Source organism: Phaethon lepturus, unplaced genomic scaffold (genome assembly GCF_000687285.1).
Source record: "Phaethon lepturus isolate BGI_N335 unplaced genomic scaffold, ASM68728v1 scaffold52937, whole genome shotgun sequence".
NCBI classification, from domain to species: Eukaryota; Metazoa; Chordata; class Aves; order Phaethontiformes; family Phaethontidae; genus Phaethon; species Phaethon lepturus.
In genome coordinates, this window is record NW_010550784.1 from 1 (window position 1) to 22,640 (window position 22,640).

A 22,640-nucleotide genomic window follows, 5' to 3' on the forward strand; every position below is an offset into this window, starting at 1 on the left:
GGCGCACGACAAGCTGCGGGGCCTGGCGAGGGACAAGCTACAGGCTCAGCCGTTTTTTCTCCCAGACTGGTCCCCAAGCATGCCCGCTATTGACTCGTCACTCCATTTTGTGCCTTTCCCTATAAACCACATCCACCAGACTGCAGAGAGTCCAACTCTCACCAGGCCCCCCGTTCTTGCAGGCACCAGTGAAAGCAGGGTGGGTAGGTCTCTGGAAGAGCTGCTGGGCTCCAAGCAGTCTGTCACAAGGACTGATTGTTGGTACAAGTTTGGGGTTTGTTTTTAATTCAAAAAGAATAGGTAATGGGAGAGAGGGAAAAGTGGCCCAGAAAGCAGCAGGAAACACTTATATGGAAGAAAGCATTAAGGCTCTGGGGCTGCAGGGCTCCACAGCAGGGTCCTGTAAAGTGGGGTCAGCTACAGAAAAAGGATGCAGCAGAAGCAGCCAGTTTACATTCCTCCTGCCAGACACCTGCACAGAAACCAAAAGGAAGGAGAAGGCAGATCCCAAGGAAAAGAGCCATTAGGGAGTCCAGGCCAGCATCGCTTGCACACAGCCCTTCCCCATCCACCACTAAGGCGATATGGCAATGTCCAAGCCTGCTGACCTTCAGCTCCTGCCCCAGAGCTCTGCTTCTTGGAAGCCAGTCACCTCTCCCATCTCACTGAAGGGCTGCACACCTTGCGTGAACGCCAGTTTGTATCTCAGTCGGATAGGATCCTATGAGAGAAAGGAACAGAGATGGCCACGTCATGGTTGCAGATTCCTGGGCCCCCTTCAGCCTCATCCCTCACAGCCTTGCTGCAGTGAATCACCCTCTGAAAGGGGAGAGTACCACTTCAGCCATGCGGAAGATCTACACAGAATGAGACCTGGATCTTCATGAGATGTATAAGGAGTGACTGGGAAACCAGTGCGAGCCACCCAAGGGCATGCTTGGCAGTCCAGGTCTGGCCAACCTTCTCAGTGACAGAGGATTCCTTACACCAACCTTCAGTCTCGTAATTATTCATCAATGTAACAGAACTGTGAACTGTCACTTGTGCCTTGGGTGGCCTCATGTTCCATCAGCTGCAAACATCTGCGCAGTGTCTACCAGGAGCCATCACCGCACGTAGACTGAAGTAGAACTGTGCAGGCCCCTGTAGCAACTGCTCATTCAATCCTTCAGATTATAGTTCTGGAAAGCTGTTTCAGTGGGAAAAATGTCCTTCCAGCACAGCTCAGACCGCTCTGTCTCTGCCATTCATCTCCCTGTCTCTCACACAAATACCCCACCCACTACAGTGACATTCTGAGTGCTCCACCAGCAGGCTCAATCACCGCACATACCTTGTGCGGATTGGCAAGCAGCAGGACCTGGGACACCACCGCAGGGGGGAGAAGAGGGCTGAAGGCAGGCAGCTCAGAGCTGGATGCTGGCTGTAACTTTATTTTCATGGTCTGAAAGAGAAAACAAAAGGAATGCTTTCTGATCCACGCTGAAAAACTGCTGGGAGTGTTACCAAGCCACAGAGCTGCTTAAAGATACGTCAGCCAGATTGTGTCATTTAATGAAGAGCATGCCCTTCCCCAGCCTACATCTAAAGGCAGATATTCCTAAATAGACAATTCTGTGCTGCACATACACAAGGCAGAATGAGTGCCTTACCCAGGAGGGTAAAGCAGCATGTCTGGAGCCCTATTTTCTTGTCTCAAGGCCAGGAATATACTCTGTGAAACCAGCACCACCACACAACAGGTTCACAGTTCAGAGAAACTGAGCTGTGCAATTTCCAATGAGCAAGGCAAGCAATCTTAAGCAAGAAATGGCAAACCTCCTCCTCAGGACATTTCCGAGTAGTCCCACTCTCTGCTACTTGTCATAGGCTTCTCACCTTTGGGACTGCAGCCTGGAATGCTATGTCCTTAATTGGTTGAGCTGATGTGCTCAGCATGGAAAGAACCATCACCAGCACATCTGGTCGTCCAGGAGCCGGGTCTCTGGAGAAGTGGAGCATAGCCTTGAAACCATTCTTATCGTACACAGTAAGCGGACAGATACTGCCTGCCGGAGACAAAAGAAGAATCAGAAACAAAGAATGGATTCCCCTCCCTTCTGAGGGCAGAACAGCAAAGACGTGATAAGGAACAGCAAAAAGGAAACATGCATATAAACTTTTACTTCCTCCAACAAACTCACAGACCAAGCAGCATACAGCACCTGGCTGTGATTTACATTTTGCCTCTAAGGCAGAGAAAGGAATCTAGATGTCTAAATTAGAGATTTAGCAGCTCAGATTTCAACAGTCAGCCAGAGATGTCAGCTATGAATCCAACACAGATACGATGGGAAAAGCAAAATGTAACTCTTCAGCACAAAGAAGACTTAGCCTTTTATCACCATTGCCTGGTTATCATCATCCAGCCCTTCCAAAATCTGGTAAATCCTTCACTTGAGAGACTGAAGTCAGAAGACAATCAGATCGGAATGTCTTTGTACCTGTTCTCTTCCAAAAGTAGCAACAGCCAAGGCTCTCAGTCCTCTTAACAGAGGACGTGCCCTGCTCCGAGATGCTGGGGTGCCATGTACCCAGGGTAACACTCCATCAAGTGGTTGCAGGGCTGGGCCGTACAGTGTTGAATCGAAAAGCAGAGGCAGAAAGAACAGCTCTGCTTTAGGAAGCGGGACAGCTCCCACCCACAGATATCTTTTAAGGCTCTGGAGAAGACCTGCTTGAAGCTTGGTTAAAGGTGCTAAGGGCAAACAGTTCAGAAGCACATCACAAAGGTTAGCCAGGGCAGGAAACTCCCGACTACTGAGTAGGGAGGGCAAGGACATTTCCATGGTACGATTCCTAGCACTTGCTCAAATCCTCAGATACATGAAGTCCTTCATAGAACAGTCATTAGTTTTTTCCAGCCAAACACGCACAGCCTGAGGCTACTTTGGCTTGCTCCCCTGCAAAAACAGCTCTAGTAAGCAGAGCTGGGGCACAGAAATCATTGCACTTACTCGGTGTAATTGAAATTAAAGGAACAAAAAGGTTTTCTAGAGAAGCATCATGGGAAGCTGGATGCAAAGAGGCAGCAGGCTTCAGCTCGTAGCCTAGGCTGGAGAATGAAGTATCTGCCATTGATCTATTTGGAAGATCTGGAAAGCTCAATTTCATTGGTGATAAATCCCTGGAAGGAAAAGCATGTAGAAAGCTTATATTAACTGGGGAGACTATGTGGTATACACCACCTTCTGCTGTGTCCATCTGTGTTCCCAATCCATCATACCTTTTAGATATAAATAAAGTACAAGCTTACACTCTCTGAGTTCTTGAGAAATGCGAAAACTCTTATTATACATGGAAGAAGCTCCTGTTTCAGCATTAAGGGAGACTGATTTCTGTTACTATCGTGAAACTTTGTTCCAGGGCTTTGGAAGTCTACTCTCCTCATGCACAGACTCTCTGAAGCTCTACTCAGTGAGATTAAAATAAGTTGTAGCTCAAAGGTAATGCAAGAAGCTGGGAATCTCCAGTAAAATTCCTTGACTTGTATTATGGCAGACTGGATCAGTGGTCACCTGCTCTGAAGATCTGTGGATGATTCATTTGGTTCACAAACTGTTAGGCTTCCACTGAATGCCTGGAAACTACTTTGTCATAGCCTGAAGGAAGATGGGCAAAGTCTTTTTTGAGTCACAGGTTATTATAAAAAGATCTGACTGTAAGGCTTTTGTTCCTTTAGCTCAAGATCACCTTGTTACTAAGCCATGGGATTTGTCTGCCAAAGTTTCTGACCCTTGAAAGGTTCTAGTATGCAATTACACAAAGTGCAATTAACAGGTGCATAACTGCTGCTTTGGGGCCAATGCACGGATGGATAGCTTGCCATCACTAACCAGCTGTAGCTGAAAGGTCTTCCTAAACCTCACGGCTGTAAAGCAGTATTCCTCATCTCCAAAGTCAGAGTGTATTATGCAGAGTTTGCTTACAAGGGTAATGTCTTGGTCCTGGATGATGGAGAGAGCAGATCAGCCAGGCCCTGAAATTCATTCTTCTCTGAACAGCTGTCTTCCCAGCCCTCCTGCAGTCCCAGCGCTTGAACAGCACTTACAATTTCACTATATCCATTGTGTACAGGAGTCTGAAAAGTAAGACACTTCTGGTTCATGCTGTAGAACATCAGCAAAAATCAGACCCGTTCCACTGAAAAGAACTTCAGTTTTAATGACACTACTTAAAATAGAAATAAATACGGGTAATTTGGTTGCAAACTGCAACTGAGAAACTCACTGCAGAGCAGGAGGATTCTAGCTGCCTTTCAGAATATAGTGGTGCAAAAAAAAAAGGCTGCCAGAGAAAGCTGGATCAAGAATCACGTTTTATTTTTGTCCTCTGTACCTTATGGACTAAAGTATCTGAATATCTCTTACCTCTGCTAAGCCAAAATCAGATGGTGGTTTCTGTACAACAGGAGAGTTGCTGAGACCTAAGAAAGATGCCAAGATGCCACAGATCAGTTACAGAAAACAAGGGTTGGCCATAGGTTCTTCCTGTGTTGTCTTAACAGCAGTTTGACTACAGTCTAACACCATTAAAGAAACTACATTCTTGAAAAGTTGTGATTCTGGCTGAAAGGGTCTGCTTTTTTGTAGGACCAACATTAAAGTCAAAGTTCTCCTATTTTTATTGATCACCATGAACCCTAGTGACAAGGACAACAAAGTACTGAATTGCATGTACAAACCTAATGACTTTAACTCCTCATCGAGCAGACAGGTAGAGGTTGTGCTGCTGTGCCGGGAGGCGGTGGTTATGTTTGCAAATTGCTCTGCAGGAGACTGGGCTGTCGCCTCCAGTTCGGAGAAGTCAATCAGTGTATAGCTCTTCATGCGTCTTGGGGCTGTCCGGCATGCTTTGGAGAGAGCAGAAAGAGTTAAAGAGAAACCTCCTGAAAGGAACAGTGTATGTGTGGGTACAGGCATGCTCAAAAGGACTCATAGGAGAAGAACTTCAGTAATATTTTCTATCAACCATATGTAAAAGAAAATGATGGTTATGTAATAGTTTTCCTGTGTTACAGGACTGTCTGCACATTTATTCTCTGAGAGGTGCTTCCCTTCCAAGCTCCACTCATATACAACATGCAGGAGCAGAGCCATCGTGGAACGCTGCAGGATGCTCTTTACCTGGTGCATCAGCAGAGCTGGTGGCTGAACCTCCTCCACCACCGTTTTCATGGCTGGCTGCAACCTGCCTGTACTGTCCGAGCGCCTGTGTGAGCTTGTCGTTGGCCTGCAGTATCTCAGCTGGAGAACAAGAGAAGACGCGAAACATTAATGCTCTAACTGGAGGGGCAGTTCCACAGCACTCTCCAGACCGCTCATAAGAAAGGGACAGTGCATCTAAGGACTTGCCTGGAGCAAAGCCTCGTGGGGAAATCTGCCTTAAGATCCTGACTAGCTTTTCATTCCATTTTCCGAAGTGCAGCATTTTGCACATACATCTGCTGATTTCAGGCCTCTCTCATTTATCAAGACCACTTTGAAATCTGATCCTCTCTCTAAAGTACTTATAGTTCCTGCCATCTCTTATGCACTTTGTTGTTCTCCACAAGTTCTCCGAGTGTACTTGAGTCTGTAATCCAGCACTCCACAGGTGAAGAACCTGGCGTTCATGGGTATGAATGAAATGTTTGAGGCACAGCTGAGCCCTTATGGTTGCTGTTTAAGATGTCTATTCAGCGAGGCATCGCTTCAGTCAGGTTTTCAAGGCATATCCTCTAGGAAGGGCTAAATTTCACAACTGTGGAATTCAAAGATTCTGCTCATATGACCCTCCTCAGTAGATTACTTAAGAAATTAAAAAAATATTCTCCCTTCTGTGTTGATAGACAGGGAGAACTTCAGTCTCTGTAGAGACCTCAAAAGCCTTCAGTTCTCTGAACATCAGAACTCCAAAAAACTCTGAAAACCACCCTGGCTGGAAGAAAGTGGATTCACTGTTTGATTTTGGGCTCCAAGTGAAAATTAATAGCTTCCTTGGAGAGGAGTGGGAGGAGACTTATGCCACTTCCCATGGGCATGGTTTAAAGGTGAAAATGGAAAGCTTTGCCAGCAGGGTAGCCCATGCCTAAGCATGTCCCCCTCTTAGAGGAAGGGAATACCCCATTTGTCAGAGGAAAGGTAGATAAACTTAACGGCAAAGAAATCCAAGGAGAGTGTTGGCTCTTACCTAGAGCCTCATCGTCATCGACTGTCTCACTGGCCAGACGAAAGAGCAGCGGCCTGAGCTTCTCACAGCGTTGAGACAGAGTCTATGGAAGGAAATGTTTCACATCATTGCTCAGGAGACCCCAGACACTCCTGCACTTCGCTGCCCCCGTGACCACCTGTAATTGGTGATAGGTCTAGACCAGGAAGATGCATTTTCTGCCCAGGTCCAGACAAAGGGTATCAATGCTGCGTGTTGCTGCACTCTTAAAAATCCACAGTGTCCTGGAAGCACTGCCACTGGAACACAGAGGCTTTGCTGGTATCTTCTCAGCAATCACATCCTCTCTATGTGTACCAGTGTAAGATAGATCCGTGTAAAATTAGTCAATTTAAAAGCATCCAGGAGTGAATAGATTATCACAGTACTCGGAGGGAAGGACTATGACTGTCAGTCGCAACTACCGTCACACAATGCAAAGACGCCTTAAAGCTCTCTTCTCAGTGTTTTAGGAAGCAAGGAGGCATAGAGGCAGACACTTTTTCGGTCTGAAAGCAGGGTCTCTTCCACCTACAGCAGCAGCCTTCCCCAGAGGGATCTAACTCCAAACCCTGCTGTCACCTATAGCCACAGGAAAAGTTCTTACCTACAAAAATTCAGTTGTCTGATTTTTTTTTTTTTTTTTTTAAATTTAGAGTCTGGTAGGCATCCTAGTGGAGTTTCAGGTATTTAGAGGCCAGAAAGCTATTCTGACAGCCCTATTAGTGACATCAATTAATTGATACTTATGAGCAGCAGACCAGTGCGCTCTGGGCAGAAAAAGGGGAATCACAGAAACTGTAGCACAAGCTGAAGAACCTACAGCTTTGAGCTTCTTTGGTCAGATCTCATCACACCCACCTAACCATGCCCGGGCTGAAGGGGATTCCCATGTGTTATGCCACTACTGGAGGAAGAACCATTTCCCCATCAGATACCACAAGAAGAGCAGCTGACCTGGGCAGAAACTCAAGCCAGCATAGCAGGAGACAGTTCCATTCCAACTTCCATTACGCTGACATGAGGGACCGTTATTCACCAAATAAGCTGGAAACTACTTGCTGTGGTAATGCTGTTGCCCTGGCAGACGCCCAGTGCACCATGCTGCCCTTTGAATCCTGCTGCCCGGGGCCCTCCCAGCCATAGCCAGTCAAAAGAACCTCTTATGCAAGAAAAAGAGCATTTACCTGTAGAGTCTCCTGGTCAGATTTGGATAATTCTTGTTTCTTGTAGCTTTCCAGTAATTGATCCATATGTTTAACATTCTCAGAAACCTCACTGATGGTATTCGCTCTTCTGGACACCTTAGCCGACTTTTCTTGTTCCTTTGATGAAAAATGAAATAAAAGTAGATGATGATTTGGCTAATACAGCCAGCGCATGAGCTTGGCTGGGTCACTCTGGATCACACGTGTTGGGGAGTTGATTCCTACTAATGTCTTACTGCAGGCAGAGGAGGCACAAAGCAGCGCGGGTAACGACTCACCCCCCCAACCCCAACAGCTCCAGTACCAGTGCTGCACCACACCTCCCTGTCAAGGGTGAAGGTGGAAGCCTCCCACCCTTCTCAGGGCACCCTGGCCAGGGTGCTGATGTGTAGGAATTCATTTCACCACGGGCATGAGTAAGACTTCAAAATTAGAATTGGGAGTTGGTGGCTTCTGCCATACAGAAGGACGCTCCCAAAACAACTGCAGGGATTTCGTTAAAACAGACCAAGTCTCCTATTTATGCAGCGAAGTGGGGTGCTCTTTCGGATGGAAAATGAAAACAAACGTGCCAGATGCCTGCACACACACACACACTGTGTCCAGAAAAGAGGCAGTTCTGTACAAGTGTGGCTTTTTTCCACCTGGGAACTAAGTTTAACTTTGGAAACTTTCTATCACTAATGCAGTACTACTGCCAGGATCCCGCTAACCTGGAAGTGTCCTGCCATACAGGCTCCTGAGTATACATATTCCCTCTTCCTGGCAATGGTATGTTTTAGGGAAACAAAACAAACCAAACAATCCCACACCACAACTTCGGAGTGACAATTACTGAAAACCGTCCCTCCTCCGGGGCAGCACTATGGAGATCAGGTGTGGAGGGCCTCTGGTCAAAAACTGAATTGCCAGGTCCCCTCCCGCCCTCCCCAGCTGCAAACAGCGCTGCTGACCCAAGGAGCTCCCCACCTCTTTCATCATGCTCTTGATCAGACGGTTGGCAGCCTGCAGGTCTTCAGCGTGGTTGCTCTTTAAAAGTCTTGCTAAGAGCTGTGAGGGGAGAGCATTGGATAGCAGTGAGCAGCAGCCTCCAGGCACTACGCTACAGACACACATCACACGAGAGCAGACACTGACAGACACCCACTGTCATCATAGCCTCTATAATCCTGGAAATAGGCGGGCTCACGTCCCATAATCTAATCCAGATTATATTGCTGCTTCCCACAACTGCATGCACACACTGTTTGGCTGTTTGGAAATAAGAATTCTCTGGCTCTGCAGAGCTTCTGTAAGACCTGGAGAAACCCTCCCTCGGGAAAGTTTAATAGAAACTGACGTTTTTCTGTAAAAATGTGTAACTTTTTACTAAGCAAAAATTTCTGACAAAGCATCAAAGAATTCTCTGGCTGTTGTACAGCAAGAGATATTAGCATTATTCTACCAACTTTTTGTCTGAAACAGCAAAAACTCCCAAAATATGATGGAGCCTGTTTTCTCATAAGTATAAATCAGAGTCGGGGCGGCAAGCAGGAAATCCCTAAGGTTTACCTTCGATTTCTCTTCATCTGTGTCAAAAATAGAGTTCTGAGGTCTCGGAGAAGGCGGAGGTAAAATTTTGTCTACTGGCAATTTGGGGTCTTCTTTTACCATCCCTGGAACGGGTAACAGTATTTGTTCAGTGATGCCCGAGCTGTTAAAACCCCAATGTTTATGTGCCAGCAGCCTCGGGGCAAGCAATGGGCTGAGGAGTAGCAGAAGCAAGTCAGACAACACACAAGTTCCACGACGCTAGGATTTTGCACCTATGTCCTTCACCCGCCCCCAGAACTTTACAGAATGAGATGGAGAAGCAAGGAGTTGCCTTAGCACACACCCAGACAAAAGACTTCCCTTTCTCCCTTGAATTAAGCACAGGCCAAATGAGATTTTCAGGGTAGAAAATAAAATTCGGAGGTGCGGAGCTCCCTCTGGGTGAATTGCTAAAATTCCCCCATAGCAAGAGCACTGGGAGCACACCAGTACTGACCTCCGAGGACGCCGGACCGCCACGATCAGTACAGCCATAAAACGCAGGGCACCAAACGCAACCGAGTACCGAAGGAGCCCTTAGGGCCAGCGGTGACTCCGTGGACGTCTCCCCTCCTGCCCCTCGGCAGCGCTTGCAGCAGCAGCGGCAGCCGACTGGATGGGCAGCGGTCCCCGAGAGCAGCCCGGCAGGAGGGCACCCAGCACCCCTGCTCAGCACCCCAGCAGTGCCGGTGCTGCAGCGACAGCCCAGCCCACAGCTGCCATCGCACAAAGGCAGGGCAGTGATGGCGAGGAAGCTTTCCTCGGCAGGACTTGGGGGAAGACTTGCAAAGCCATTTGATGCTCAAAGATGCACAAAGCAAACCTGGTGTGAAGCATCTAAACAAACTCCCTAATTCCTCTGAACTTCCACAGAAAGCACTATGGTACCATCTCACTTAAGCTCTGAAACCTACTACCTGGGACATCAAGACAGGATCGGACAAATTTCTGGACTACAATACCATTAAGGACTGTTAAATATGATGGAAGGGATGAGAAATCTGGGTCAGGATCTCTCTGAACCTATCCCTCGTAAACCTGGGAGAGTCTTCCAGGGCAAAGATCACGCCGAGTCTGTCCTGTACCTTTTCCCTGCGCAACAGTGGTGAGCACTGCGTGAACAGAGGCCACAAGGCGAGCCTGATCTTTGACCCAATAAGGCTGTTCTTTGGAAAATCTCTTTAAACAGTTACATGCATCCTTAAGTACCCAAGCAACTTTGTAAGTGTGGCCTTTGTCCTTTTCTCCTTACACACCACGTTTTCTGAAAAAAGCTGAGTCACAAGTTAAAGAGGACAGATATCTGTGGTCTGAAACCATGTGGCTTGCAAGGCTAAAAAGGAAACCGAAATAACAGAACTAAACCTTGTTTCTTCAGCATCTGATAAGCATCCCGGATTTTAACTTCCTGAGGAAACCAGACTGTCCAACTGAATATTAATTCTGTGACTCTTGACTTGACTTTTTCTGAAGACCAGGTTCCATAGTACTGAAAACAAAACAAAACAGTAAAGTAAGGAATAAAAGAATAAAACCAAAGAATTAGTGCCAGATGTGGCATATGAGTCTAGCCCTAAGTTATTTCTGTGCAGAGACCAAGTAGCAAATAGATTCCTAACACTTTTTTTCAGAGTGTTGTCAACTGTGTATCTTGTGGTATAGGAAACTGTGTGTAGGGCTGTGGCTGTAAATACAAGGGGTACTATTAAGCATATGATAATTACATAAATATTATATGACAAACAAAATGAAACCATTTCAAAACTTCTCTGATCAGTTATTAAATCCGAAACCAAAAGCAGGTTGTTTTATTTTAGTGAAAACGGTTCTTGCTTGATTTTAAATACTTCCTTAACTGCCCGCAATACAAATAGCACCACTGGCCTCAGCCAGAGCCGGGCAAATGAAAACTGAACAAAACGAGAAGCGAAAGTTATTGTCTTTTTTCAGCATCTGGATGTTTTCTCCTATTTCTCTCATTACTGCCTACAAGCACTCACTTTAATCGATTATAAAAACCTAAGGAAGAATGATAAAAGCCACACACAAACCTCTGAAACACCAGGCATTTTAAACTCACCAAATGATACCTGTTCTGTTAAAACAGCAGACAAAACTCTGCAGCAATATAGTCCTTAGCTTTGTTGTTTCACTGAGATACCTTTACCAAGAACTGAGGGAAGAGGTTTTGCTGTTCAGTTACACATTTCTCTGAAACCAGCTCTTTGCACCTCTGCCATCGCGATGTAATGGAAAATGAAGCCTGCCCAAGCGGTAAATATGCGCAGGACCCACTAAAAAGGGGAATTGATTCCCGAGTTGCTGAGAAGGGTATTTAAGCAAGTCCCAGGCCTGCTACTGGATGCCGAGAGGAGCAAGGCGTGAAGATCACACAGCCTCTGACAAACCAGGTCTCCATCGTCCGTCATGAGAGGCACCGCCAGCGGACCCAGCGCATCCACCCTGAACTCACAGCTCGCTCAGACCAAGCTGCGGTGCAGCTGCCCGGGGGCTGCGAGCCCGCTGCCCGGCTGTCAGGACTCCTCAGCAGGACCCCAACGGGGCCGCACGCGCGCGCGGCTGTCAGGCGGTGGCGGAGCGAGTGCTGCACAAGGGCTGCTGAAGTCCCGTCCCCCCTGCTGCTACCTACGCTGAGCCCGCCCCAGGTGAACAGGACCCAAACCCAGGCTAACCTTTGGCAGGAGAAAGCAAGGAGAGCAGCCGGAGCATGCGAGTTTGAGGACAGAGCATAAGAAAACACGGGAGAGGCTCCGGGCAGCTCCTGGCATCTCTGTCCGCTGCCACATCCCTGACGGAAGTTCTGTAAATCACCGAGAGGCAAAAGGGCCACAGGCTGAGGGGTCACAGGAACGATTTCGACCTCCCCCGGAGTCCCTGACTGTCCCAGCAGAGTTGGGAGAAACCACAGGGAAAGGCTTTTCACAGAAATCGACGCTGGCTTACGTCTTTTACGGGGGGAGTCACACCCAGTCCTTGTGCTTGGAGGCACACATAAATTCTCCGCTGCTTCTATGCGAAATGAATTCTAAGTTTTCATATCCAGCATGAAGTAAACTGTGTGCCCCACCTGTTTTGTCCAGCATAACCACGACCACCTACCTTTGGGGAAAGCACTTTAATCAGCTCATTCAGAAACCTGAATTTTGCTATTTCATTGTGAAATCTTTCACCACAGTTATTCACACAGGTCTCTAGCACCTGCAGAAAACAAAACAGTACCAAATAGAAACTACACACACGAGTCTTAAGAGTTTTTTAAAAATAACGCTGCCATCGAAATATTAAATCTAAGAACTTTCTGGCACTGCATTCACAAATACAAGATACTGAGGAAGCTGTACATCAAGAAATGTATTTTCCCTTCATCCAACCTTCTTAAGCAGCATGTTTAAGACCATCTGCTCTGTTCTACCCATCACTAATAACTTTTGGGCCACCGACCCTGTGCTGGGACCACAGTTTAAACAGTAAGAGTTGCAGACCACTGAAACACCTCAGCAGACCAACAAGGGAAAGAACAACAGCAGTTACTCCCTCCGTTACCCCCTGGTTTCTGTATTCCTTGTGCAATGGAAAGTTAAAAGGGAGAAACGTCTAAGAGAAAGAGGCAGCTCTACCCCCAAACTCTGTTTCCAAGCTACTTTGCACGTGGATGAAAGCACTTACTGTGAGAGCATGGAGAGCCTCCATCTCCTGAGGTGACTGTATTTTATGTGCCAGCAGCCTCGGTGCAAGCGATGGGCTGGGGAGTAGCAGACGCAAGTCAGACACAAGTTCCCAAGAAAAACAAGCGCTGCTAATTTTGCCCTGCAGAGAAGAGCGACTGCCGGGTTCACAGCCTGCTGCTTCAGACACCCTTCCTCTGGCGGAGCGCTGGCCGGGGGGACGCACACGCGCAGGCAGGGCGAGATGAATTCAAGCGGCTGGTCGACCCCACTGCCGTGCTCAGAGGCTTGTCCCCGAGAGGCTTGTCCCCGCGGCGGCATCCGGCCGGGAGAGGCTGGGGGCTCTCCCTGGGCGAGCGCCACGAGAGCCGGCTCTCTGCGGTCCAGGCGCTGTGACGCCCAGCCCGAGCAGCACATGGCTGCCAGACTACAGGCTCTGAACACAGGCGTCTGCGCTAAAGAAAGATGATCACTAAGCTTTGACAGGTCATTTGCTTAATTAGTTCCTGCTTCTTCCCACAGAGCGGCGACTGTCAGCTGGAAGGTGGGGACGTCCCAGCAGAGATCTCCCATCCCTCTGAAAGGAAAAGCTGAGGCTGACTCGGCTCACCTCTCTAGAGTCCCACAGCGGGTATCCTTGGCCAGTCTCCCAAGAGGCTGGCGAGGGCACAGCAGGCAGGACCTGCTGCCTCATGGGTTGCAGCAATGGATGTCAGAGCCTATTCCTAGACATCAACCTCCACCACACTGGCATACACCTTTTTGCAGTTTATGTACACTCTCGGGAGCAGCAGAGCCCAGCGAGCACTCCCTGCTGCCTCTCCAGGCTCCCCACACCGCAGCTTACAGGTCCCATTCGCCCCTGCAGCCGCGAGAGAAGCTCAGAGCCAGACACACAGCTCAGAGCGAACACAAAGAGCCGTCTGTCTGCCTTACCCTTCTATGTCGGCGTTCACCTGGTCACAGAACCGCTGGATGCATTCCCAGTTTTCCTCGGGGATACTTGGGTCAGTGGCCTTATCTTACACAGGGGGGAAAAAAAAACAAAAACAAAAACAAAAAACAGGGCAAAAACAGCCTCAGTGCAAGACGCGTATGCAAGTCAGCAGCAAAAGGCAGGAAGAGGCTCAGACCTCGCGCTGCTACCAGCTGCTTTAGGGCTTTTTTGTAAAAGAGGCAGAAATGGAAGACGCAGGACGAGCAGGAAACAGCTGTTACTAAAATCTGCCTAAAAATACAGTCTGGAGTACACACTCTTTTAAAAGAGTCAAAATCAGGCATAAACTGAGGTGTTGAAAGCAGCAACAGCATGAGGTTGCTTTTAGCACAAAGCACGTGAAACTGTTAAAAAGCATTTAAGGGCAGCTCTCCCAGGACCGGACTGCAAACCTTGCCGTGCTGGAACACAGGCACAGTTTAGCCTTTTGCAACAGAGCCGCACAAATGCCCGTCCCAAAGCTCTGCCTGCACAGCTGAACCAAGGAAGTCTTTTTCGGCTGTGTCCACTGCCCAGTCCAGCGCTCAGGCAGCTTTGGCAGAACTGGGGCTGAGGACGGACAGGAGAGATGGGGAGCAGGAGATGCAGCCAGTTAAGACAGCACCCATGAACATCACCCTGAAGGGGCTCCATGAAGGAGACGGACCCCGCCCCATGGAGCTGAGGCTGCTCCGGTGCCCACCAAGTTGGGGCCGGGGGTCAGGGCTGGCTTCACCGCTGGCTCCAGCACTGAGCAGCCCCGGTCCCCAGCCCCCCAGCCCCACTCACTGAGCCACCGCTCCAGCTCCCCGGCGCCAGCCATGGACTCTCGCTCTGCTCCGCCCTGCTCCGAGCAGGAAGCGGACGCCGCACCCCCCCCCCCCCGCTCCTTGTGCGCTGCCGCTCGCCCCTGTGGAAAGCCCATGCAAGTTTTCGTGGCATGGAAGTGTACGCTCTGGGCGTGGGCTGGCCTGGTAAAACACCCCCCTCCCGCCTCCGGCTGCTCCTCCCCTTGCTGGCGTGCAGAGCGAGCGCACACTGGTGAGAACAGAATCAAAAGTCACCACGTTAATTTAATAATTAAAAGGTCATCATCCAAAAAGAGGAAAAAACATCCCGATCTCCTGGTCAGGGATATTTTTAGCAGAATCAGAGGCATGAGACAGTACACAGGGAGGAGAGTCCCCCTCTCTGAGCAGCTCACTCGGCCGGGCGGGACACCAGGGCAGCTAAGTGGGCACCAGCTATAATATATATATTTATGTATTTATAAATACCCTCCCCACAGTATTTGTTGGGGACCTGCGTAGTTGTAGCTGTACGTACCCTGACTTCAAGGCCCTCTCTAAAAAGAGACTGATGGCTTGAGACGAGCCATGCTGGTACCAGAAACAGCATTACTTTCTGTCCACATGGTCTGAATTTAAACACTAATACAAGTCTCTTTCTCCCAACCTGGAAACCAGGCTATTTGCATGAGATGAGAGCAGAAGGATGGACCTAAATCTGTGTTTGGTTCCTCTCCCAGACAAACTGTCTTATGCTTAGTGCAGATACATACAGACCTGGAAACATTATGGTGACACCTGACTGGTCTAAAGCCCAGCTCATCTGATCAAAGATAATCATGCCAAGATCAAAAAATACAGGTCTAGGACAACGACACGTGTTGCCTACACCATCCGAGTCCACGGCCTGGCTGTCGGTGTCACTTCTGTCTCGTATTAGCTAGACAGTGCTTTGTGTATTCTTCCACACACTTCTTTGGGTCCCAAAGTCACCATCATCTCAGCAACGCTTGGTCCATGCTGAAAACACATAAGAAGTCATTGTACCAATGGAAACTTACACTTTTCAGCACGTGTTTATGCATCACCATGGCGGAAACGACAGAGTGATTAGCTATCAGATTGCTGTTAGACCAAGGGTAGGAGTTTCATTAGTAATCTCAAAACAAGGGTTTGGGTTTTTTTTCCTCCCGAAGTAAAATGCTAAGAATGGTCAAACTGACCCAGAATGATTGATGCCAGAGCCTAAGCCAGGATAAGGCTTTGAAGAATTTTTCTAAAACTTGTTTTTGAAATTTGTAAAAGCAGATTGCACGTAAAATCCCAGTTTGGACCAAAACCTACAACCCTGCCAACACTCCTGTAAGGAGCTGGTCTAACTTCAGATTTGTCACCAGCATATTCGTACTTTGACAACTTCTGCCTTTCTGAAACTCTCAGAACAGCCATTTCTTCCAGAATTGCTGTATATCGGTACATACGCTTATAACAGAAACTGATGTCAATTCTTGCAAGATGTCCAAATACCAGTATGTTGCTATCAGAGAGAAGATAGCTGTTAAAAAAAAAAAAAGAGAGAAGGTCCCAGTCTCAGAATTCTTATTTTTTACCTGCTGCCCACTGAGAGCCAAGCGAAGGAGCTTCATCATGCTGCTGTATTTAGTCTCTTTGGTTTGCTTCTGGAGGCCTCTCAGGTCTTTGTTCAACTCCTCCACAGTCAAAACAGCTGCCTGCCTTGTCATGAGCCTTTAGGAAAGAAAATGTCCTTATAATTCAGGGACGTACAAAACACAGGATTCCTACCCAGAAATGACTAATGACTCCGATGACTGCCAGCTAGCTCAGACTGGTTTTGCAAAATCTTCTGGCAACAGCAGCAGCTCAAGGTAACCTTTCCTGCCCTTCACTCCTGCTCTGCGCCAGGGCACTCCCTCTGCTCACCGCAGCGTTGGTCGTGGAGGCAGGAGGGACTGCTTTACCTCGATCCTGCTGCTGAGACTCTGCTTTGCAAAACCGTACCTTTAGTTCAACAGCACCAGAAAGCAGAGTTTGTTCAGAAAAGCATCAAGTTTAAATCAAAAAATTACACCAAGGACCTGGAAAACCACAGCAAAAGCAACAATTCTGATTTTTTTAATAATATGATTTGTAGAGGTGCAGGAGCCATCACTGATAGTACTCCACTGCAGGTAGCAGGACTGTTGTCCCTCCAGGATAGCAAGTATTCTGACATACCATCACTTGGATGCAGTTACCACTCAGCTGTGACAGATGACTGAGGGCAACCAGCTTTACAGATAGCTGGAAATAGCTCAATTTGCAGACACCGCCACCTTAACTACTCCCAAAATGGTTTTCAGGGCTCATTTCAGTCCAGAGATGAGATGTAATCTGGAAAGGTGACTGACATACCACCCTGCCTAGCTGCAAGGTGTGGAGTGGGGGGGCATGGGGCAGCAGTGAAACTGCTGTTGGCAAAACCCCACAAAACTCACTGGCACAGAAGGGAGGTCCTAGGCTGGGCAGACTGTCTGCCATCCCAGCAATGTTTCTGAGCAGACAGAACTGCAGGCTGCTAGCTAGAGACAAAAAAATGGAAGCAGGAAAAACCCCCCAGGGATGAGCTCTTCAGCAGTGACAGTGATTCCAGCTGGACATGACCTGGGTTCATACCAGAGACCCAGAAGTCTTGTTACACAATCTGAACACACGTTGACCAAAACCACCTTGCACTTCAGCAGACAAAAGCACAGGAGATCAGGTGGCATGGAAAAACCTTGCTAACACCGCTGCTTCGTTAGCGCCATTGCTGGCACACAAACTGCTGTGCTTGGTGCTTTCCTAAATCCAGACGTGGCAATTCTTGCTTGACAGCACTGACATGAGCTTTCCTGCTGGCAAGCTGCTTCTCAATTAAAAACACAGAATTTCTCACTAGTTATTAACTACAGCACATTCCAAAGCAGAGCAAATGAAATAAGAACTATGAGCATGTCCAAAAATCAATACAGCAGCCAAAAGCAATGCTCTGGGGCGGGCAGGTGGGTGTGTACGGAGCTGGGAAGAGACACTTACCCTAAAACTAGTTTTCCTATTTCATCTACTTCTGCAGAAACAGTTTGTAGCTGCTCTCGGGACACTGAGGGCCTAACCCATAAGTAAGAATAATCAGATGACACCAGGTTCTTCAGGAGGCTTATGTGACCCTGGAGAAAGAAAGCAAAGCTGTCAAGGCTGAGGGTTAAGCTGGAGGAGGAGCAAACACATCCTGTCTGGACTTCACAAACAATTAAAGAGGGTCCAAACACACCACTGCCTTGTACTCCACACTGCTCAGAGGAAATGTGAATTGCTGACATTTAGGTAGCTGAGTTTTTCACACCCATAACCAGCTGGCGTGAGCAGGGACACAGAAGCAGCCCAAAGGGCCACGGCTGTACCCGTGCTGCAGAGCTGCATGCGGGCTGACTCAGAGTTAGTCTGGGGAAGTGGCTCGCCACATTCATCTGCCGCCTTTCAAGAGACAGTGGGAAGTCACATGAGTCACTGTCCCGCTGCCGCAGTGAAGCCTTCATGCTGGAACAGTCGTGTCTCTTCCTGCCCCTACAAAGAAGGCTTTATTCTTCACAAGGAATCCTCCAGATACTACAGTAGCATCCCAGGAGCAGACTGGGAAACAGCTGGGCTCACCCTCCTCCCTCCTTCCTGGCACTGGGAAGAGCCACAATATCTCTGTCCCCTTTACAGCCGGAACTCTGCCACTTAACTGAGACCAGGGCTCCCAATGCACAAGCCCCACTCGTTTTAACCACCAAGAGCTTCATCAGCCTCTGCAAAGAGGTTGCTTTGACTTTGCTACCAAAGCGTGGAGCAGAAGCAAAGCAGAGGCACCTTACGCTGCCCAGTCAGCAAAAGCTAGAGGTGAGCAGCCTCCTGGCACGAGGGGCCCTGGGTGCTGGATCTTCCCAGCACAAGCCAGCTGCATCCTGGGCTACAGGAGAAGTGCAGCTTGGAGGTTTTCAACACTCATCTAGACAAAGCCACAGCTGACCTGACCCAGCACTACTGACAGTCCTGCTCTGAGCATGAATCAAAGAGGTCTTCCAAGAAAATCCTACAATTCCATGATTTGCTTCCACGGGAGGGACACGTCCTCCCTCTGTCGAGGGAGCTCTATGCTGTCTCAGCAAAGTATGGATGAGCTTATGACTCTGCAAAGGCCACCAAGATATTCACCATGCCCATTCCTATGGGTCAGCAAAGTATATCATTGGATTTTGGCAGTCAGCATGCATATGATCACTGGAGCTGGCAGTGACAGCCACTGGCAGGCTGTGGAGCTTCAGAGCTTAGATCAAAGCAGTGCCCAGGACTCAGCTGAGTCTTCATCCAGGAATCCCACAAAACCTCAGCTCCCCAAAATGGTGACACGGTGCTATCATTGCTCATACTTTTCTCAGCAGGAGGACTCGCTCCACATAGTCCTTTTCTAGAACCTCTTGATCCACTTGTTGATCCCCATAGACGTGCTCCACCAGCAACTGCAACTCTCTAATTAGCTTCTGTCGTAGCCCTTCATTCTCAATATGACGGGCGAGGTGAATCCTGTGACAAAGAAGAAAACTGCTTTTGGACTGCTTTGGGTTACACTGGATCTAATCATGCCAACCTCACAACATTTAGCAATTAAAACTGTTAAGAAAAGCAACATTAAACCCCAGACAGACATTCTACAACAAAGCCTTAAGCGCCAATGCACCACAGTGAACAAAAGATGTGGTAACTCTCAGCAACACAACATCCCTTAGCACCAGAGTGTACTTCCAGAAGTACCCTCTGGAAGTGTCGCCTCTTTTTAGATGTTATTTTGATATAAACTTAAGACCTTGCATTCTCCTAGCTGCACAGGTTTTTACAGTGTGCCCAACACCAGTGTCCAAGCACAGGATGGGAGAGGAGTCAGGAATAGTGTAAGCAGAAACTTGTACTTCGCTGTAGTGCAGAGAAAAAGCCGCTGTGCTGGGACTGTGCTTGATCCAATAACAAAACTGCCAATTAAAGCCAAGTGCTAGGAATAAATTCTCAGTGATGTACAGATTGTTAAGGTTGGAAAGTTACCACTGGTATTTATACCTGTTGAATTCTGGGAGCTCTTCAAGATCCAGGAGGGCAGAATGGGTTGTAATTCTGCCTATTTCAAACTGCGAGATCAGCTCCTCCAAAGTCCTCCCCATCTGTTTCTCTGCAAAATAAGCCAACAAGGGAACAATACACATCCACTCTCCTGCGAGAACTAGCATCACTGCATTCCATCGCAAGCCTCAGGTGCAGGGTTGGGGGGCAGCAGCACACCCAAGGAAGAAGTGACACGGTTCACAGCGCTAACAGGGATGTACCCCAGCAAACAGGAGGGAACTTGTAGCAGACATGCATGGGAAGCTGCCCTTTCCCCAAGAGCTCTGCTAACTACTGGCGAGAAACTGGAAACTGGGACATTCTGCTTGGCTCTTTGGTGGAACATCCCTTGCATCGGTCAGCCAAAAAGAAGTAACACTCAGCCAGGAGGCTCCACTGCCCAAGAAAGTTTTCATTCCCAAGCTGAGTTCCCAAAACACAAGTTAATTTGTGATCCTCACACAGCAAGGGCAACAAAAGGAGCCATTGGCTCAACTTCTCATGGTCTTTCAGGTTAAACGAGAAGTGCGACAGATGTATTATTAACCATAGAATACAAGTTTTCCCAAGAGTTCACAGACAGTTTCTTCACCTTCAGATGAACGTTGTTCCAAGTGGGAACCCATTAAGCATCAGACTCAATTTAAATGGCTGCACAGAGGCAGAAAGATTCTCACCATTCCCACACACCACCCAGTCTTTCACAGGAGCTCTGCAGAAGCCCTGAGGGCATTTCAGTGACAAACTGGTTGCCTGACACCCATTTCCTGATCCCTTCAAACACTGTCAAAGTTCTTGGCTATTAAAATAAACCTAACCCATTTCCCAACATCATCATCAAGAAGTGTCCTAGCAAGTACCAAGCCTGTTGTCATTACCTGCAAATCCAGAGCCACAGTTAGTTATGATGTCCAGCAGAGCCTCTGGCAAGTAGCCGTCCTGAGCAAAACGCTCCAGAAAGACGTCCCCCTGCCTTTTCGACAGCTTGCCACCATTTTTGTTCAGAAGCAGCGGGAGGTGACCAAACTGAGGGGGATCCCAGCCAAAGGCTTTGTAGAGAAGGAGGTGCTTGGACGTTGAAGTCAGCCACTCAGTTCCCCGCAGAACGTGGCTGATGCCCATGTAATGGTCATCCACCACATTTGCCAGGTGGTAGGTGGGGAAGCCGTCCCCCTTGAGAATCACTGGGTCGCCTTCCACATCAGCCACCTCATGCTTGTTCCAGCCATAGACCAGGTCCCGAAAGGGTTCCACCCCCTTCTCCAGCCGGAAGCGGACTACCCAGTCAAGGCCCTGTGACAACTTCTCAGACACTTCTGCAGGCGTCAGGTGCCGGCACCGATTGTCATATCTTTGAGAAAGGAGAATGAAGGCCTCTGTTCAATACAGGCCAACCCCATCAGCCATTTTTACTTTCCCAGAACTCTAAATCGATCTCAGCATTTTAGCTGTAACCTGCCCACTACGTGTCCAGTCAAACCACTTTGTCTCTGGAGGTCGCTCCCCTAAGCCTCTAAGGGTTACGCTGGCTTCTCTCTCTACGGGCAGTGATATTACAATCCTATAGACCTGCATGTCGCCGTAAGTTTTTGCAAGCATGCAGCACAGGGAACCACCCAGCAGACAAGGAATCCCTACCGCGGGGTCTGCTGGCTCCGCAAAGCCTCCTTCTTCAGCAGTTCCAGGCGCTGAGGGGTACAAAAGCAGCGGTACGCCGTGCCTCTCTCCAGAAGCACGTCGCTGGCGCTCCTATAAAGGTCAAGTCTGTGTGACTGCTGGTAGGGTCCAAAGGAGCCACCGCGGCGAGGACTCTCATCAGGGGGAATACCTGAAATATCAGTATAACAGGAGTTAAAAACCCGCAAAAAGGCAGAGCGAAACCCACCACCAGAGCACACTAAATGAGAACAAAATAGCAAGGTTCTGGAGAGCGTCTAAAGACGGTTTCTGCTCCAGGGCAGCCTGCTAATGGCATCTGTCTAGCACAGGAGTCAGATTCTCTTGGACTCAGAAGATAAACAGCAGCCAACATCTTTACAATTTAAAGTACTGTATGTGAAGCAACAAGCAGAAAAAACCTAGTAAATAGTTGAGTGGCTCTAATACTCTAATTGCTCTTACAGCAAAATATAGTCAGGTGTACAAAGTAGCATCCACCCTTTTTATAGCAAAAACCACAAAAATACAGTTGACACCTTAGCTGATTATTTCACCTACTCCAAATTTACTACTCAAGAGCAAAGCCCTAGTCCCTTAAAGCTTACCTACCCATTAATGGCAGCATCTGTGGGACCTGGCTCTAAGTTTATCACAATTCTGTATTCTAAAATCACCCTCACTTTTAGTTCTCAAGCTCAAAAAGAAGCAGAGGATTCAAAACAAAAGCTGACGCCTCCAGATCCCTTTTAGCATATGCTCTGTATACAAACAATTTATCAATTTACAGCAAGGTCTGTCTGCTCCAGCTTCTGACCCTTCTGTCACGTCTCTCGTGCACAACCTTTGTTACAACTGCACACTGGGCCACGTTCACAAATTTGGATCTTTCTGCATGTCGGACAACATAGACAAAAGAAACCAGCCTAAGCAGTTACTTCTAGAAGGGCTTTCCTAGTGCCTAGCTGTACAAATAACTACATTTCAACTAATTCATCATCTGAAATGCTGCGTAGCTTGCTATCATGCAAAATACTCTTCAATTTGGGTACTGTTAATCTCTAAAAAAGAAGAGAATCTTTCAGGAAGCAAAATTGAAAGATGTTTGTAATACCTGCCCAGTCCAGCATCTCTTCTATTCCTTCCGCAGCTCCAGGCACCACGCGATTTTGATCTGTATCCTCCACTCGCAAAATAAAAGTGCCTTGGGTTTTTTTGGCAAAAATGTAATTGTACAAAGCAGTCCGAAGGCCACCCAGATGCAGAAAGCCTGTGATCACACGGAAGTCAGAGGAGACGATAATGGTTAAGGCGCAGGAAAGGCATTTCTAAGCACGAGCTGGCAGGAGGG

General features: G+C 48.1%; 2 protein-coding genes across 2 annotated transcripts; both read right to left on the reverse strand.

Annotated features, from left to right (window-relative positions):
- Positions 1-610: 610 nt before the first annotated feature.
- GGA2 (golgi-associated, gamma adaptin ear containing, ARF binding protein 2) lies at positions 611-14,493 on the reverse strand. Its single transcript, XM_010290636.1, has 17 exons — positions 14,460-14,493; positions 13,631-13,715; positions 12,696-12,771; positions 12,129-12,227; positions 10,374-10,497; positions 8,988-9,091; positions 8,406-8,486; positions 7,416-7,553; positions 6,211-6,292; positions 5,166-5,285; positions 4,724-4,891; positions 4,410-4,465; positions 3,969-4,120; positions 2,997-3,166; positions 1,879-2,048; positions 1,334-1,444; positions 611-721 (listed from the first exon to the last, which is right to left on the reverse strand). The coding sequence occupies exons 1-17, from the start codon at positions 14,491-14,493 to the stop codon at positions 611-613; spliced, it is 1,881 nt and encodes a 626-aa protein (XP_010288938.1).
- An 862-nt stretch (positions 14,494-15,355) lies between these two features.
- Positions 15,356-22,559, reverse strand: EARS2 (glutamyl-tRNA synthetase 2, mitochondrial; the record flags this gene model as incomplete). Its single annotated transcript, XM_010290637.1, has 8 exons — positions 15,356-15,478; positions 16,069-16,204; positions 17,534-17,664; positions 18,910-19,063; positions 19,592-19,700; positions 20,512-20,984; positions 21,272-21,461; positions 22,404-22,559. Coding segments are annotated over 8 exons (1,433 nt in total), but the record flags the coding sequence as incomplete, so codon positions are not given.
- Between the last annotated feature and the right edge of the window lie 81 nt (positions 22,560-22,640).

Coding starts and splice junctions, on each gene's coding strand:
- GGA2 (XM_010290636.1), bottom strand. CDS start 14,493: ATGGCTGGCGCCGGGGAGCTGGAGCGGTGGCTCA. Junction 3,167..3,968: donor AGGACCAAGACATTACCCTT/GTAAGCAAACTC, acceptor TTTTCCTTCCAG/GGATTTATCACCAATGAAAT. Junction 1,445..1,878: donor TCCAGGCTGCAGTCCCAAAG/GTGAGAAGCCTA, acceptor TTTCTCTTTCAG/ACCATGAAAATAAAGTTACA.